The following is a 17,846-nucleotide window of genomic DNA, read 5'->3' on the forward strand; positions in this document are numbered from 1 at the left end:
CACATCTGTCATCTAGATTTTCAGTTATTCTGTATGCAAAACTATCAAAAGATAGACAAAGACTGGTTTGGTTTGCATGACATAAATATCTACTCTTTAAGTCCATGTGAAAATAATGGACATACCAACATGACAGAAGGGTAGATCTCCTACCTGTAGCACCACCGTCTCATTACTCAGGTATAAATATACAGTAGGTTGTTTATATATATATATATATATATATATATATATATATATATATATATATATATATATATATATATATATATATATATATATATATATATATATATATATAAGACTCTTCTCAATCTGCTCCATTATCAGAGAAAAAAAAAAAGCAGAGATCAGGCTCATAACTAAACATTTAAATGTGATGATCACACAGTAGTGCAGATACCTCAAAGTAGTCTGGTTGTGATATTTTCCTGCTCCTGGAAATAACTCTTAAGTTGCAAACTGACACAAGAACAGCTGTCTGTCAAAAACTCTGTCAGTTTCAGAAGGTCCAGTTTCTATCAGTCCAGTATTAATACATCTGTGGAGCTGAATGAGTTCACAGTTTTGCATAGCTGGTAGAATTCAGGCAAAAACAGAAATAAAGATGTTAACAGCAACATTTGTGCCAGTTTTTAAAACTGAGAACCCGAACAAAACATGTGTGAGGATCAAAAAGACACTTTAGTATGGAGGCACTCAAAGCGGTCAGCATGCAAAAGAAAAGGGACACAATGGCGCCGTGAGCACGGCTGAAAGGTATCGAAATAACAAAAAAGTGCAAAAGAGCTGATGGGTTTGGTTCAACACAGCTGCTTTAGTCCTCAACAGAGTCCTCTGAGCTGTCCATGTCCACATCTTCCCATGAGGCCTTGGTGCGCTGCTCCCAGTTTCTGGCCTGAGCGATCACAGCGGGGGGCATGAGCGCCACGCAGGCTGCCAGGCCGGAGACGCGCTCTTTAAATTCTGTGTCTTTTTCCCACTCGTCTGTGTCAGGGTTGTACACGTGAACATAATTCATTCTGTTGCCTTTGTTATGTGAGCGTCCACCCAGTATATAGATGCGATTGTTCAGCACAGCAACGCCAGGCTCCCCATGGCCAGCGGGGAGGGGGGTCATTAAAGACCACGAGTTGGCCTCAGGGTCAAAGCAAGCCACCTGAAAATGAAACGGACATAATTTAAACCAAGTTGTTGTTGTTTTTAAGTGACGTTTAAACAGATTAGTTGGCTCAGGATTTCAAGCATTTGTGCTTTATGATCATTTAAAAGAAGCTGAAGAGGATAAAAAAATTTAAATCTCAAGTATCTTGACGACAAAAAGTGAGACGGCAAATTAAAAAAGTCCAGGTGATATTTATACTGCACAGCAGATCCTAGGATTAATGGTTTTTACTAGCAGGCAGACTCTCCTCATGCAACGATAAACAGCAGTAATGACTGGTGACACCGTACCTTTAGGACGTCGCGCCGATATCCACGCTCATCATTACTTCCCCCAATAACATAAACACGTCTGTTGGCAGCAGCCATGCCGTGCCACGCTCGCTCCACCGGTCCCTCTGCACATGCTGTCCACACATTGGCTGCAGGGTCAAAGCTGTAGGTTTCTCTGAGGTAAGCCATTCCTCTGCGCCCACATGTTATGTAAATCTTCCCATCTACCACTGCCCCAGCATGGGCATACACCTGGAGACAGTTAGACAGTATTGAGATGAAGATATGGCGACATCGTGTGGACACCAGAGGTATCACATGCACTTCTTTGTTTATCTTCCAACCCTGTAAACTCATACTTCTCTCATCAAAGGTGACACAAATTCCCACATGTTGGTGTGTGGGTCGTAGCGCTCCACTGAGTCCAGTTCGTTGCTGTAATCACGTCCTGCGATGGCATAGATGTAGCCGCCCGCCACACAGACGCAGTGGTCAGCATGCTGCTGCTGCAGAGGCTGGATGGAGCACCAGCTATTGTGACGAGGGTCGTATCTGAGGAGCGTGCAAGGATCAGGACAAGAAGTGTAAGTCAAGAAATCTAAGCAGGAGCAAACACCACCTAATTTTACAAGGGATCAATGTTTGTTTTTTTTTACTTAGTTTACTGACCACAATGACACTCTGGCGCGTGAGGAACCTTTCATTTAGAGATATGACGAAAAGCTCCAAAGTAATGACTAAACAGGCCTTTTAGTGAAGCTGCCCCTTACTTGCAATTTCCGAAGGCAGAAATAAACTCTATTAAGCTAATTTGCACAAAGAACCCTGCTAAAAAAAAAAAAAAAAAAAGCCAAGTCCATGCACTGATGAAGATCATGGGATGCAATCAGAGGCACAAATAAAAGTACTAACCAAACGTTGCTGCAAGGCTGGAAACAGCTTTAAGGAAGAGAGGTCTCAATGAAACTCTCCCCAGTTGATTACAGACGATACATTATCAATAAAATAGACACGAAAATATAAAAATGATATTTTAAAACACAAAAACATGAAGTCAAGTGGGATAAAAATACTCAGATGGGTTCTCACCTCCAGCAACGATTCTCTGCACGAAATCCACTCGTGTTCTTATCGCCTCCAATGAGATAAACAAAGTTGTTGAGCACAGCGACGCCCTGATTGGACATCCGAGGATGGTGAGCTGCAGTCAGCGTCCTCCACTCACCCCAGCTCGGGAGGTACACCTGAAACAGGTGCTCGCTTTCTGCAAGGGAGCTGGAGCTGAACATCCCTCCGAAGCCCAGGATGCAGTGGAAGGTAGACCGGGGCTGCGTGAGAGGACTCTGCAGGACGGGCTGCAACACCTCCTGCTCGTGGTAACGAAGCGCAGCCGAAACTGAGTCTTTCAGTGGGCACTGGTCCAGTCGGCCGTGCAGTCTCTGCAGCACTTGTTTCTCGATCAGGCAGAAACGCACAGCTTGGAGCATCTTGAGATTGTCCTTTTGAATGACAAAGACGAATATTGTTAACCGGCCTTCAGGGGAAAATGGCGCAGATGTAATCCTTGAGAACAAAATAAAGACACACCTTAAGACTGACCTGCAAGTACACCCGATCAGTTTCCACCTCTTCTGGACTGTAGTGATAGTGGAGAGCTGCCTCGTACACCTCATTCTCACTGGTCACCTGGAGCTCGTCACTATTCAGCGCTCTGAATACTTCATCTTCCGGGAGCTGCCGGTACTCATCTGTCCGAGACAAAGTCTGAATATTCCTGAGGATGAAGGAGTGGACTCTGGCTTTAAGCTGCTCCAGTCCGTAGAGATCGGCAATGTTATGCACCTCTAAAATGTTGCTCTCGTCCAGCCAGGAGAACAGGAAGTCACAGCAGAAGCTGATGACATTTTCAAGCTGTTAAAACACAAAAAGATGAAGTTCAGCTAAACAAAACAGAGCAAAAAAACAACCGGCTTGGATCAAACTGGCTTACCTGTATCAACGTGGCAGCTGTAAGGACTTCCTGAACACACTCCATGTCTAACTCTATCTCTGAAGTGTAGATGTAGTCAAGTATTTTTTTCATGGCAGTGTAGGACACTCCATGGATTGGAATCTCCTTTTGCTGCACCTCCCGAAGACCTCCAGTAAACATCCCTCTAGTGAATAAAGTTACACATAGTTTATCCCAGTGTCCCACTGGTGAGGAGACTCACACCATCACAATGCATCCAGTTGGTATTCTAGCCAATATTTTCACAGCATAAAATACTCCCAGAATTATTTTCTACTTTATGATCTCCATTATTTAACAAAAAAAGGTTAATATGGAAGCTGACAACTGAAAAGCAGCATCTTGCTTTCCACGATGCGACATCATAAGCTGCTTCTTATCCGTGCAGAACACAAAACCTCCTGCCAAACATATTTTTAGCAGGTCAAAGTGAAATGCTAAACAACTGGTTTAAGGCCAGGTATGTAAGTAGAAATGTTCGCATATTATGCAACATGAGACACGCAGATAAATGATTATTATTGATCATTTTGTTTGTTTTTGCTTTGTTACTGGTGTTATGTAACATGTAATGTATTACGCACCAACTGGCTTAAAGATATTAACTAAATATTGCTTTTAGACTGAACCACTGCTGTCCAAGCGCCAGTCTCTGAGGACACAGCTCCATGCTTTTTAAGCAACTCACACACTGAGAAAAACACTTCAGATCAGTATGAAAACTGGAACCACAGCTCAGGAGAGGACAGAAGCCAAATATCCATGCGGTCATCATATGACAATGTTAATAAGCTGCATCATTATCTACAAGAGCACAATCTTTGTTTAAACTGGTCTCTCCACTGGGACATGTCTTGTGACAACAGGCTGTAGAAACCTGCACAAACCAATTAGATTGCATTCATGCAGTTTCTGACTTGTGGTCTGAATGAAATTGTGCAATTTGGGGGGGGGGGGGGGGGTGAACAAGATAAACTTATTTAAACATTCAGGGTCAGTTGCAAAAGAAAACTGAGTGTAATGACAAGGACACACATGCAAAGGGAAGCAAAGTGGGAATAAAAGTAGAGCATCAGAGACAAGTCTCTGTGAGTTCTACCTGAAATAATCACAAGAGGCTGCCAGGAGCACACGGTGGGCTCGGAGAGGTCGACCCTCCACCAGCAGCTCCACATCATACAGGATGTCGCTGTGTCTGAGGAGGAGCAGGCCGTCCAGCAGGCTGCGGAAATGGGCCGAACTCCTGAATGTTTGTCGGCCAGGACGGCCCGACGAGCCCGCGGGTCCTCCAGCTGGACTCAGCGCTCCATCCTCAGCCATATCCAGACAACGACGTTCAGGTCTCATTGCTTTCATACGTCTAGTAGAAACATTATTCAAAGTCTTCTTCTGTTGATAAGTCACAGCGAAATGCAGAATAATAAACACGAGAGGAAGTTTGAGTCTAGCAGCTAACCACTAAGAAAGACTGGTCCTTTCATGACTGTATAGCCAACAGATTAATGCCACGGACCCAGTGTGATTTTGATTTAAAAGTGTATATTTCCCTCTATATTTCCGTAAAACTCCTGCTAGCTGTTACTCCGCTGCCAAGTGATCTGCTAATGTCAAATGTTATGCAAGCTAAACGCTGGTTAGCTCCTTAGCAGATGTAACGCAAGCAAGCAAGAGCATTAAAAACACAAGATATGGCAAAGAAATGACGTCGCCTTCAATATATCAAGCTCCCCTCAAGAGTACAGCCAAAACGAATCGAAACCTTTAGTCCTGCGTAGTTAGCTAAATCTTGTGATTGTTTCGACAGATCCAAACAAGTCTGTTTACTTTTTGGCATCGGAATGAGAGCTCAAACATCATTGGTCTTTTCCGTGTTATTACCCCGCCTACTTTCTACAGATCAACCAATCACGAACGTTTTTTCTTTTACACCTCAAAGAGGTAATACGAAAGTTTCAAGTTAACCTTTTAAAGCGCGTGTTTGTGTTGTTTTCTGTCGATTTGGCAATCGTATACATATTTAGTTTTGATGATTTATGTTGCTGAAATAAGCTGTTGATGACTTGATGAATTTCGTTATGTGACTGTGATAAACACAAGAGGGTGCTGTGTGATAGCAAAATGAATGTTATTATTTGATGATATGAAGGAAAGTTTTGAAGCGCCACATCCAAAAAGTTTTTAATTTAATTTAATTTAATTTAATTTAATTTAATTTAATTTAATTTAATTTAATTTAATTTAATTTAATTTAATACAAAAATATCTACACTAACTAACTGTGATTTTTGTTTCTTTGGGATTGTTGCTGTAATTTTCAGACAGATCCCCCAAACAAGCGAGCTATGTTTTTTTTTCCTTTCCCTTTTTTTAAAAATCATATATAAATAAATTACTATGGTTTATGAGTTTGCTTTCCAGTCTCATTCATCTTCTGACAAGGTCTCTATTTGCATACATCATTTTCTGAAATGCAGAGTGGATTTTTTTCCCCACTTGAAACACGGTCACAATATTCCATCACTTGATAAATTCTACAGCCCAATATAGCTGCAGAGTACAAAAGGAAAACTGAGATGAATAAAGGGAAGCTTTTTGTATTGTGTGTGCACAAAAATACAAAACAAAAATAAATACATCAAAGCATTTTTTTATGCTTATATATTTAATCTGAGTGAAGAAACACCCTACGACAGACATACCCTGGTACAAATCAAATCATACAAACATGTTTGTCACATGCTCATTCAGAGCTTCCAGGTTAAAGTTTCCTCTTTACAAGAAGTCAGTCAGGTTGAATAAATTCGTGTTCCCGTTGTTATGTTGTAATTGTACCCCAATGGTCAGAAAGGGGCCTTTCGATTGAGCCATTAGTGAAATTACAGCATTCCAGTGCATTAGAGGAGCATCTGCTTTCAACAGGGAAGAACTGAGCAGAAGGTGCTCCATAGTCTGCAGGAAGAAATGACAAATGAAAGCAAAGTGGGATGCATTTACAGAATTAGCTGTCAAGTTATACCACACACAGACTTTACAAAAGGAGGCCGGATACAGCAGTTGCCAAGACACAGATTAGCCCATTCTGTGACCTTGGGCTGTTACGCTAATGGTGAACATTTAGACCCCACTCAAATCATTATCGAAGGAGATTATCTTAAGGTGCAATTACAGAGGCTCCAAACTCCAAGAAAGATGGGTACAGTATTTCTGAAGCAAGCATGAGGGGCTATAACAAGGAAAAGTGCAGTGCATATAGCAAGCTGTTAGAACAAAGGGAATGCAACAGCCACGCTCCACATCTGATAAGAGCCAAGGACAATACAGCTGATTAGTTTGGGACAGCAGAGCTCCAGCAGTGAAAGCCATTTGGCCCACATCCATCTTTTTTTGGCACAGAAGATCTCACCGCCAAAATATAACACACACATTTATTCTTTCTTTGTACAGTTTCCACTGTGGGTTTGGGAGGCAGACTCCCTCCACACCTTCTCACACCACACCACACCTTTTCAGATCAAGCTGAAAACCTTGCTTTTTCATGAATCCTATAGTTAGGATATGAGCATCTCCTGAGTTGGAGTCTGCATGTACGGGACCCAACTGTCCAGGTTATGCTCATTGCTCTTATAGTTATGGGTAGTCTAACCATCCATAACTTATGTAGCAATGGGGACGTCACCTGATGCACTGAGAAGTACCTCGCTCTATTTCTCTAATATATTAACGTATAAATATATGCCAATATTGCCATCTCTAACTTATTTCTCCTTTTTTCCACAGATGTTCTTGAATAAATGCAGTTGTACATGTTGATCTGTCTTTCCTGTCGTCTCCACTCCAACCAGTTGAGGCAGATGGCTGCCCTCCCTGAGCCGGGTTCTGCCGGAGGTTTTCTCCCTGTTAAAGGGGAGTTTTTTCCTTCCCACTGTCGCCTCGTGCATGCTCAGGATGGGGGATTGGATCAAAGTCATGATTCGATGCAATCAGTTGGTTTCTATTATAAGCTATGTATGAATTGGCTTAAAATGATGTGAATGTAAAGTGGCCTGTGACAACACTGTTGTGAAGTGGTGCTATACTAATGAAGCTGAATTGAATACAGGTAACTTATATCTATAATAAAACCAAAAACACATTGATGTTTATACAGTTTGCACAATATAATATGCTGAAGTTTATTGAAGAATCAGGAGAAAGCCAAACAGTGTGAATTACTCACATCTCAAATTAAAACTTAAATAGCACCTACAGTAGTGGGGGCAGAATGCATTGAACTGTGTTTACCACACAATACGCACAACCTGGTGTGTGATTCGTAAGTTGAAAGGATCATTGCAAAGTGACTTACTGTAGGTGCGGCAGTGGCAGGTGCAATTTCCTTGGGGTGGCTTGGTGATTGTGAAGGGGAGCAATCAATTTTCCTTTACACTAAAGTCCTGCAACACAACAACTTCCAGAGATGAAGCCTGCCGCCTGCTTTAAGACAGCAGCCGCTCAGTGATTCATAGTTCTGCTTAAATGACAAACAGTGTGGGGTCATTTACTCCGCCATGATCTGCCTGCAATTGTTGCTATTATGAATCATTTTGTTGGAAATTACATTTGGACTCCATAATGTGATCATTTAAAGAGGAAAACATGTAAAATGTTTTCTCTGTTAAAGAAGAAATTGTGCAAATTTACTATTTGAAACAAAGTTAGGTCCCAAAGCAGCAAGTCTGTCTTTTTCAGGGTCATCTCTACTTGGAAGGCCGTCTTCATTAAAAAAGGCTGAGATTTCCTTCCTGACTGAGAGGGTAGAGAAAACAAATCAATGCTGCTGAAATATTCAAACCTCCCCACAATATGTGGGGCTTTAAGGCTTGGCTGAATTGTTATTAACTGAACTGAGAAAAAATATGGAAGAAAAACAATCAAGCCTTGATGCTACATGCAAAGGCTGCAGAAAGCCGGGCGGCAACCGCGTTGCCTCTTGCAGAGACAGACTGAGGGTGGATCATCGCTTTTTCACACATGGCCCACACGCGTCAGGAAGCCGGGCATCTCCCAGGGGAAAGTATTACACAAGACAGCGAGCAGGGACATGATAGCTCTAGTTAGCTTGGCTAGACTCTGCCTTTGACAGCAGCCTTGCAAGGAGCGCCTTGGTCCCTGTCACAAGCATTTTGTGCTCACCGCTGCAAGATTTTCAGAAACAATGGCCTAAGTTTTACATGAACATGATGAAATGATTCATTTGATTTATACTTATGCAAGAATGATGGATTTGTGTTTACTGAGACTTTGAGTTTCAAATGAAGATATGGACAAATTACTGGTAACTGCCATCCTCTATACCACATGTAAAGTAGCTAAGAAAAATGGGACTGATGGGGGATGCAGTTTTAATTGGAATATTCTACTCTGTAGCCAAAAACCTGAATGAATTAGTGGTCATATTAGTCATGTGGAAGTCTATCTGGGCTCTTATTGAACAAGGCGTCTGGGGATTAAAGGATATTCAGCATCTCACCTCTGCCATGTTATCCCATAATTTGATTTTGGTTTCAGCTCTTGATATTGATATATTGTCTATTGCGTCTGCCATCCTGTTTGCAACATTAAAATCTGCATATGCCTGGAAGACTGAGCTAAAATGTAAAAACCTGCAGCACACAGATGTGTTGGCACACAGCAGCATATTTATGTGGATTACGACAACAGGAAGGAACTGTTGAACATTTATATGAATTAAAATATAAGGATCAGTGAGACTGATGCCCACTGGACTGATTCTACCTTTCCGTCTGTTAATACAATTGTGGTTTAATGAACTCCAATTTTAGGCTCTGTTTTATTTCTTTATTTTTAACTCTTGTTTTTTGTCCCATCTCTGGTTCTGACTTAAATCAATTCCTTGCACATTTTCAGGAAGCTTTTTCCTAAAGTGAAATAAGTTTTTTGTTTCACATTTAGCAGATGCTCTAATATGTTGTGACTGGGAGGCAAAGAAGAAATATCTTTAACACCAAGAAGGGGTAAAATGCTCAAACCGTTTATACACATTCACTGAAGGTGTGATATTTTCCAGAGATGTTTCAGATGATAGTTGTCAGAAGGACCCAAATACAGGACTAACATTCTGGAGGCAGACAAGCAAGAAAGGGAAATTAGCCTTATTTAAACAAGACTACAAAGCTGAAGCCAGCAACCCAAAAATGGGCTAACCAATGTACATTTACACAGCAAAAACTTTGACATGTGTACATTGATGGTATATTTACTTCTTTCACCCAGTTAAAGCATCAGAACATGTCAGAACCAGGAGGAGGTCCTCAGAGAAACTGCATGCTTGAGAAGCAAAACCAGGACATACTGAGAACCCAAAGCAGAGGAACAGGAAACAGAAAATAAGCTTAACACAGAAAGCAAAGAATGAATTGTTACATTTTCACTATATATTCACATTTATGTTGCTTTTTTTCTTACGGATTTCCCAACTAACATTTCTTTTCATTGCCTCTGCCTTCTGTTCTCATAAAACCACTTTTTCTTTTCATTTCTTTGTTCTTGCTGGTTGGGTTATTTATTAATAGTATCCAGTTGTTTTTAAATTCAACTATTTCATTTTGTGTGAAGTTAACAATCTTTTATATTAATATACTCATATAGCAACATTTTCCACTGTGTAGTTTTATGAATATTTTCTTATTTTCCAATATAAAAGCATTGTTATTGTTGTTTGGAAGTTGTATGATAAATAACAGAAGATATAAATATGAGGATGAAGAGATGCTGCAGTTTAATATTGCGTAGCTGGTGCACAGTGCTAGACTGCATGTAAATACGTGTACCTGTTGCACATGTGGCCTAATTAATCTTACCTGTAGGCAGTATTTAAGGATTATGCTTTGAGACTTTTTACTGTTTGCTTCATTTAGCTTTTTTTTTATAACCCTAAATAAATATACAGAATATTTTTGTTGCAAACATTTTGATCAGATGCCTGTTGTGGCAGTCAGCTTGGTCTTCTGAGCCTCCCAAGATAACAGAGTTTACATATGAAGATCACAGCTGCAACACTAAAACAGAACTACCTATGAGAAGGCAAATGTCTGCAAAATTCTCCCCAGACTCATTCAGGTGAATTTACGGATGGCTTCATAGTAATATCTTTGGAAAATTGCAGAGTAGCAATGCAAATGTAAAGCAGGGATGATAGGATGGAAACTCCATTTATCTGCACCTGTCATCGTTGTTGTCTGGTTAGCTTTGGTGTAATTTAGCTTTAATGTTGTTAAATAGTCCAATTTGATAGAGATGGATAAGAGGAAAGGAACGGGATATTACGTAAAGAAATAGGACTGTGCTGCCAAAGAGCCAGACAAATGACAGATCTATGTGCAGATCTATATGACAGGATTACTGAGCCCTCAGACCTACCTCTGCTCAGACTACTGCTATATTTTTGTGGATGCACTTTGTATGATTTTGAAGTTACAAATCCACAGGAGCTAACTAACATAAATTAAAATCCAGTTTAAAAACAAACTGTATCCTCAAACATTCAATGCAGCATGGCATCAAACTTCATCTCTCTTTACTGTGAGCATGTGTCCATGCAGGTAAGCATAATTTGTTAGTCATTTTTCTCTACAGACTGGGTTGGTTTTCACTTACTGAGTGACTTTGTAAATGTTAACACGGTGTAAGCTAAATCCATCATCATTATATCCTGCATCTGCAGGATTTAACACAGCAGTCCCCTCTCTCGCATTTCCAGCTGTGAGTCATCGTCAACACACGATCTCCTGCTGGGAAGCAAATGTGTGAACAACAACTGCAAAGTAAGCCCAGACCAAGCTGTGTGCTTCAGACGATATCTGGTGCTCATGTGTGAAATAGGAAAGATTAGATAACCTGCAGAATCCCATACTGGTCATGCCTCCATGTTCATGCAGCCACCTGGAGTTTAGGGCACAAAAAATGGAACGAGGACAAGAAGTGTTGCACCGTCCAAAAGCAACACAATCTGCTTTTTAAGCTATTATTATGTGGTTGTTGCTCATCCTGCAGCAAGCACAGGTGGTCCATTTGGGATTTATTTAGATTAGATTTTGCTTTGAAATGTTTGAACAGTTTGAACAAATGTTTGAAATGCTGAACAGTTTAGTTTTTTTATGTTAAAACGGCAACCGACCAGCATTCTGTCTGCAGCAATATGCTGTTTCCTCATTTTAAAAGATCTGAACTTTTGTTTGGCTGCCAATGACCCAACATTTCCAAGTGTGTCAGACTGTCTTCACTACCTTGCCTGGTTCCCATAGGAGTGTATTTAGGTACTACCTTTCCCCCAGGTAAATAGTGCACATGTACCAAGCAGCCCATATGGTCCTTTGGACCAGGTCACTTTGACCCACCTGTTAGCGAATAGTGATGCATTAAGCAGTTTGTGCTGCTGCAGCTTTTCTATTGGATTTGACTAAACTAACCAGCCTTTGTTCATACTATAGCGCCGTTCTTCTTTTAATAGACACAAACCAATACATCCAAGAAGCACCCCATGTAAGACCTGCCAATTTCCAGATCCTGATTCCAGCTGCGCAGACTTGTCTTTGGTTATGGTTAAAATTATTCAGACAGGTAATTTATGCTGCCTGTTAACATATTCACCTTTCCCTGTTTATTGTTTCAGAGCTGTTGCTGTTAAATATTTGTACAAAAACAGAAATTTTAATAATTTCATATTTCAGCATAAAAATTTCCATTAATTCCATCTGCATGACCTAAAACATTCTCAGTTTTAATTTAAGAAATCTGCACTGTAGGTTTAGCACAAAAGATGAGTTAAGACTCAAAACAGCATTTTGACCCAATATTCACAAAAGATGCTGATCTCCACATAATTGGAATTAAAAAAAAAAAAAAAAACACTTAATTTTAGGAAGTATATTTACTCACTGGGCTAATCTGCTACCAAAAGTCACATTTTAAGAGAAGAGCATCAGGGTGAGCTCCGTGTCAGATTTGATCTGTGCATCTGAAGGTTGTTTGTCATCCCACACTACCTGAGGCATTGTGGCATTTGTTCTTAGCCAGGGTTATTTAAAGCCCCAGGGGATTTATAGAACTGTGTTGCTGTGATGGTGTCAAGGATCACTTCAACTTGGTTCATGTAAGAGGCTGTAATACTGCAGGGGAGATTGTGTCACAGTTCGAAGCACGACACCAAAAACAGCTAAGATTTACATGAAGAGGTTAGAGGACACGAAAGGCATACTGAACAAAAGGAGCAAATAATTACAGCTAAAGCACCAAAAAGGAAAGTTCAAAAAGTTTAAATGGAGGTTAGGTGATGAGTAAGATGGAAACGGCTGAGTCAGTGCCGTCGACAGTGCGAGAAACAAGTAGAAAGTACTGGTTTGGTCTGTTGCTGTAGTCGCCCACTTTGGCAGGACAACTGTTCCTTATGATCAACCAACACTGTGACAACCTCCCACATTGAAGTTAAACACAGAATTCTGACTCATATATATAGCATAATGTCCTTTGCTGTATTGTCTCTAACATACATCACACCTTCAGGTGCAAATCAATTAACATTAGAGGTCCCAGATTAAGTGTGAACCTTCCTTTTAAAGCTGTGACATCTATTACTTGGCGTTATCTTTGCTTCTGAAGTGTGAGGTGTTATCATGCCAAGATCTGAAAAAACCCATAAAAATGAAAAGGTTATAAACACCTCCATTGTCATTTAGTTTTCTCAGTCGTAGCACAGAAAGTAAGGATTTCTTTGTTTGGTGGAGATTTTCTCATTGATGCTGTTTTATACGTCATGGGAAGGCCTGGTTAGGCACCTTTACACTGATGTATAATTGTAAAGATTGTGCGTTTGTGGAATCAGCAAGACAAGTAAACACTTGGGTGGTTCTGCCTTACAAATAGGGGTGTTGTTCCACCATAATATATTGCATGTCACCAGTAACATGTCGGCACAGAAAATCTTTCTGAGCTTTCTTATATTTACATTATAGCTAAGGTGGAAACAGTGATCCCTGAACAGGCTGATCTGTACGCCCCCTCCCCCAACCCCTTATCCCACTATAATCTGTACTTTTACAATCTACTGTGTCTTTGAAGCCCTAACTGGGCTTCTGATCTGAACCATATTTAATGTTTTTTGATACAATAATGAGCTAATGAATAGTAATGATTTCAGTCTGGATGAATATTCTCTGAACTTTATCAAAATACTTTTATTTTTTTAATTTATTAGTCTTCATGCTTTAGTGGCACAGTGCATTTTTCTTTCCTTCTTCTTTTCTTCCTGTCTTTCTTTGCACAAAGCTGCTATTTGTTTGGCTTAATTGGTGTCAGCATGTATGAAGCCCCGCTGCACCGCACACTTTTAAAAGTCTGTTAAAGTGAGAGTTTCTGTCAACACGAATAAATCATGCACATACACACACACACACACACACACACACACACACACACACACACACACACACACACACACACACAAAGGGCTATGAATTTACGCATACACAGCTCCAGTGGCTGCCCAGTCATGATTAAAGCCCACAATATGGGAAACTACAGCAGTTGTAAATTGGTGAAAAGTACATTACAGTACCTCTCACAAAAAAAGATTATCAACAGTTTTCCCACAAGAAAGGCTTGTACCAAGGCCTCATGAGCCTCCCCAAGTTCAAATATTGCCGTGCTGAATCAGGTTACATGATGCATTGCGTAAAGAGACACTGGATGGGAAACTAAACAGCTTGTGTGGGAAATTAGATCAACAATCAAGATATTTCGTGTAATAGTGAGATAATGACTGGAAAACGTTGGGAACACACTGTTACCACCTTACCACTCTGTGTTGCAGAGCAAAAGCCCACCATCTCTATTTGGGAGAAATGTTCGTTTTTACAAACAATATTCTTTTTTTCATGAAAAGCATTTTTCTTTCTGGACTGTACAAACCCAACTGGACACCATCCTCTGTGCTCAATCAAGCTGTCACTTTTCAGTCATTTCAAAGTGGTGGACACACTGGCAGACAAGCAATTTCATGTCACAGTCATGTCCAGCTGTCATGACATATGACACATTTTTAAAAGAAATGTGCAACTCCCTCCTTCCATCAAAACAACACCAGTTTGGAGAAAAGTAGAAAAGAAATTGTTGGCACTAAAGATCACCTGAAGGGAGAAGAACAGTCATTCTTAAAGTCCATCCAAAGATTTGCCGCCCTCCATGTATTTGCATTCCTGCTTTACACTGAGAACTGCCAGGATTTGTCGTCTTGGCTGACCTGACACCCGTATCTCCATGTCAAGTAAACACCCACAGAGCTGTAGTTGGTGGCAAGTCATTTCACCGTTCTGCCTCTCAGACTATTAGTTCTTTCAAACAGCCTCCTCTTGAAGCAGGAGTGTGTGGGGACGGTGTGAAGAAGCAGTTAACAATCTGTTGCACAAGCAAAGGAGGTGCAAAAAAAATAGGTTTAAAATAGCTCTAGGTGCTAGCAGCAGAGGGTATCTGGACTGGGACTTGGATTGTGATGATGTTTCATTCAGTCTGGATTTGAAAAATTATGTAAAAGAGCCGACTAGACTGCATCCGGATGGTTAGACAAGGTTACTTATCTTTCTGAGGATGGTGGTTAATGATCTTGCCAGACTTAATCATCTGATAAAGATCAGTATCTTCCAGGGCTTGTGCATGATGTTGATGTACTCTTTCCTTGATGTTTTGCATCAAACAAATCCCACATTCCCTCTGTAAAATGACAATGACTTAAGTCTCTGTATGAATTTTTATGGCAACCCCCCCTCCCCAACCCAACCCAACAATAAACCCAAAGGATTTACTTCTAAACTGTAAAATAAAGGATAAAACACCTTATTTTCTTTCATGTTTTATTAAATATATTCAGGGAGCCCCACGAGGCTTTTAGTCACCGCAGTGCAATATTGTCCTCTATATGAATATTCCATCACCTGCATTTCAGGACGACGTCTCGTGCAGGATGGGAAGTTGACCCCCGTACGAGAAATCTTGGTCTGTTCTTTAAAGGAATCGTCATTTTTTTCACTTGTACATTTCTGAGTTTTAAGCCACACCGTTCACATACAGATTTCTAATTAATTTCCCCGTCTGCCTCTTGTGTTGGCGCGCGCGCCGCGTCTATGTGCGCTCGAGCGCGCGTCCAAGCCACGCAGAAGTTATTATGTAAGATGTTCCCAATCACATCACTGCTGGAGAGTCTGAAGCTGCTCGGAGTCTCGGCTCTGAGCTCCTGTCCTGACAACACACCCCTCAGTTTCTCCTCCTGCAAGAAGAAGAAGAAGAAGAAGAAGAAACTCCGACGTGTTTCACCTGATGCTCCAGAAGTCCCACACGGAAGAATATTTCAGTAAGAAACAATATCAAATTTGATTTTTGTTCATCATGGTGCTGTGTTTTGTTCTAAACTGTGACTCTGTTGCTAGTGGAGTGGGTTATCTTAAAGAAATGGTCTTTTGTTCTGGAAATCTTGGGAGTTTAATAACTGCATCACAACCTGCTCTGAAGGCGACATCATTCCGAGGACACTCGTGTCCTTTTTGAATGGTTATGTTAAGATGATTCAAATGCTAAAAGTTACATGTTATAGTGGCTACTCTACAGATAAGTTTTATATGAGAATATTAAGATTTCAGCAGTCAGCAGGGAGCTCACGCAGACACAGGAGTCTATCCTCTACCTGCAGGTTTCCCCCCCATTGGGAGCAAATCCACATCTAGACCAAGCACGGCTGCAGATGCGCAATATTTCATTTGGTCGTTTTTTGTTTTGTTTTTTAAAAAAAAAAGATTTTTAAAAGCAACTTTTCATGAAAAATATTAAGCGGTTGTTTTTGTTTTATGTGTTGTTATTTATTTATTTATTTATTTATTTATTTACATGATTGCAATCATAATTTGTTTGTTACGAATCACATCTAGCGATTGCTTTAAATGTCCTTGCGACATTGCGTCTTCTCCCATCACACAACACACATCAGCGCATCACTTTCAAGTGTCCAAATTCTACCGAAAATTATCAGCACAAAGGCTGCAGGATATGCGTGAGCCACATAATCACAAACTCAGCTGGATTCATCTCCAGGAGGATGTGTTGTGCCCCACAAAGGAATGCAAGTGATGCTTGAAATTCTTTGTGCGACTATTCCTTTTGTTGGGAATAGGCTGGATAATCACCAGAGATGAAACAGCAAATCCTAATAGGACGTTACGGCTCATAACAGAGACAGCCACAAGCAATTAATGTCCCGCCTGTCAACATTTGTCATAGTTAAGGAGTCCTCCATTAAAAATGATAAATCCTTGAAATCCTGCAGATGTAATTCAGTTTGCATCGCTGCGTTGCAAAACTAATTTGTGGAGAGTTGAACCAAGGGCACAAAGTATCAGTTAATCAGAGCAGTTTTTGTTTTTTATTTTTTATTTATTTATTTTTTGCTGTGAGCATGCAGTTAGAAAAATGCACTTTAGACAAATTCACGCACACACACACACACTATTCAAATGTTCTAGGCCTTGGTTAATGAAATTGTATCTCTATAATGTTTTCCGGTACATTAATTTGTGCTGTTGAAGCTTGCACAGACCACATGTGCTGCTAAAAGTGTGCAGCTGCTGTGAATGTTTAGTGACAATGAAAGGTGTCATTTATGGACAGAGACAGAATAAATTCTCACAGCTGAAAAGGGAAGAAAACAGTGAGAGGGAACGATAGTCTCGGGAAGAGCAGTCATTATCACCGTTATTGTGATGCAAATTTAAATCAGCAGGCTATTATAGAGACACTTTAAAATCTGAGTCTTTGCTGATGATATTCCATCAGCGCAGCAGCAGAACAATCTGTGTTCGGCTCACAGCATCGTATCACCCAACTTACATAAATTATTTCCTTCATAAATTTCTGTTTTTGTGATATTGGCTCCACTGTCCGTGTGCACAAAGGTAAAACTTGCATAGTTCTGTTGATGTACATCCAAAAATGCTGCAACTTCCAAATCATATCCTGCAGCAACAGACTCAGTCAAACTCATTTTAAAAAGAAATGGTAAAATAAAGTTTGTCTAATGATTAAATTAGCTTTCACTAGCTTTCACAAGATTAAATTTAGCTGTTTCACTTTGACGAATAACCCCAAACAAAACCTTTGTTTTAGTTGACTTATTTCTTTTTTTTTTATCACCCACTCCTCTTCCAGGCTCACAAATGAAGACACCTGTATGGACCGGCAGAGATTAAAGGATGAGAAAAAACTGAAAGATGCTCATTTTATTTATGAAGTAGTTGCAGCAGCCGAGACAAAATAAATTCATTTAGCCCTCTGGCTTTGAGGTTAGCCCACAAAAGCCATC

General features: G+C 40.4%; 1 protein-coding gene across 2 annotated transcripts; it reads right to left on the reverse strand.

Annotated features, from left to right (window-relative positions):
* Window positions 1-324: 324 nt before the first annotated feature.
* Window positions 325-5,212, reverse strand: klhl22 (kelch-like family member 22). 2 transcript variants are annotated; one of them, XM_079251957.1, is made up of 7 exons: window positions 4,548-5,212; window positions 3,428-3,593; window positions 3,037-3,348; window positions 2,527-2,936; window positions 1,797-1,989; window positions 1,456-1,689; window positions 325-1,159 (listed from the first exon to the last, which is right to left on the reverse strand). In XM_079251957.1, exons 1-7 carry the CDS (start codon window positions 4,802-4,804, stop codon window positions 818-820), a joined length of 1,914 nt encoding a protein of 637 aa, XP_079108083.1. In that variant the 5' UTR covers window positions 4,805-5,212; the 3' UTR covers window positions 325-817. The 2 variants fall into 2 exon arrangements, with proteins under 2 accessions (XP_079108083.1, XP_079108082.1); XM_079251956.1 differs by having other exon boundaries at window positions 3,025-3,348.
* Window positions 5,213-17,846: the final 12,634 nt, after the last annotated feature.

This window comes from Telmatherina bonti, assembly GCF_933228915.1.
Source record: "Telmatherina bonti genome assembly, chromosome: 13".
Lineage (NCBI taxonomy): Eukaryota > Metazoa > Chordata > Actinopteri > Atheriniformes > Telmatherinidae > Telmatherina > Telmatherina bonti.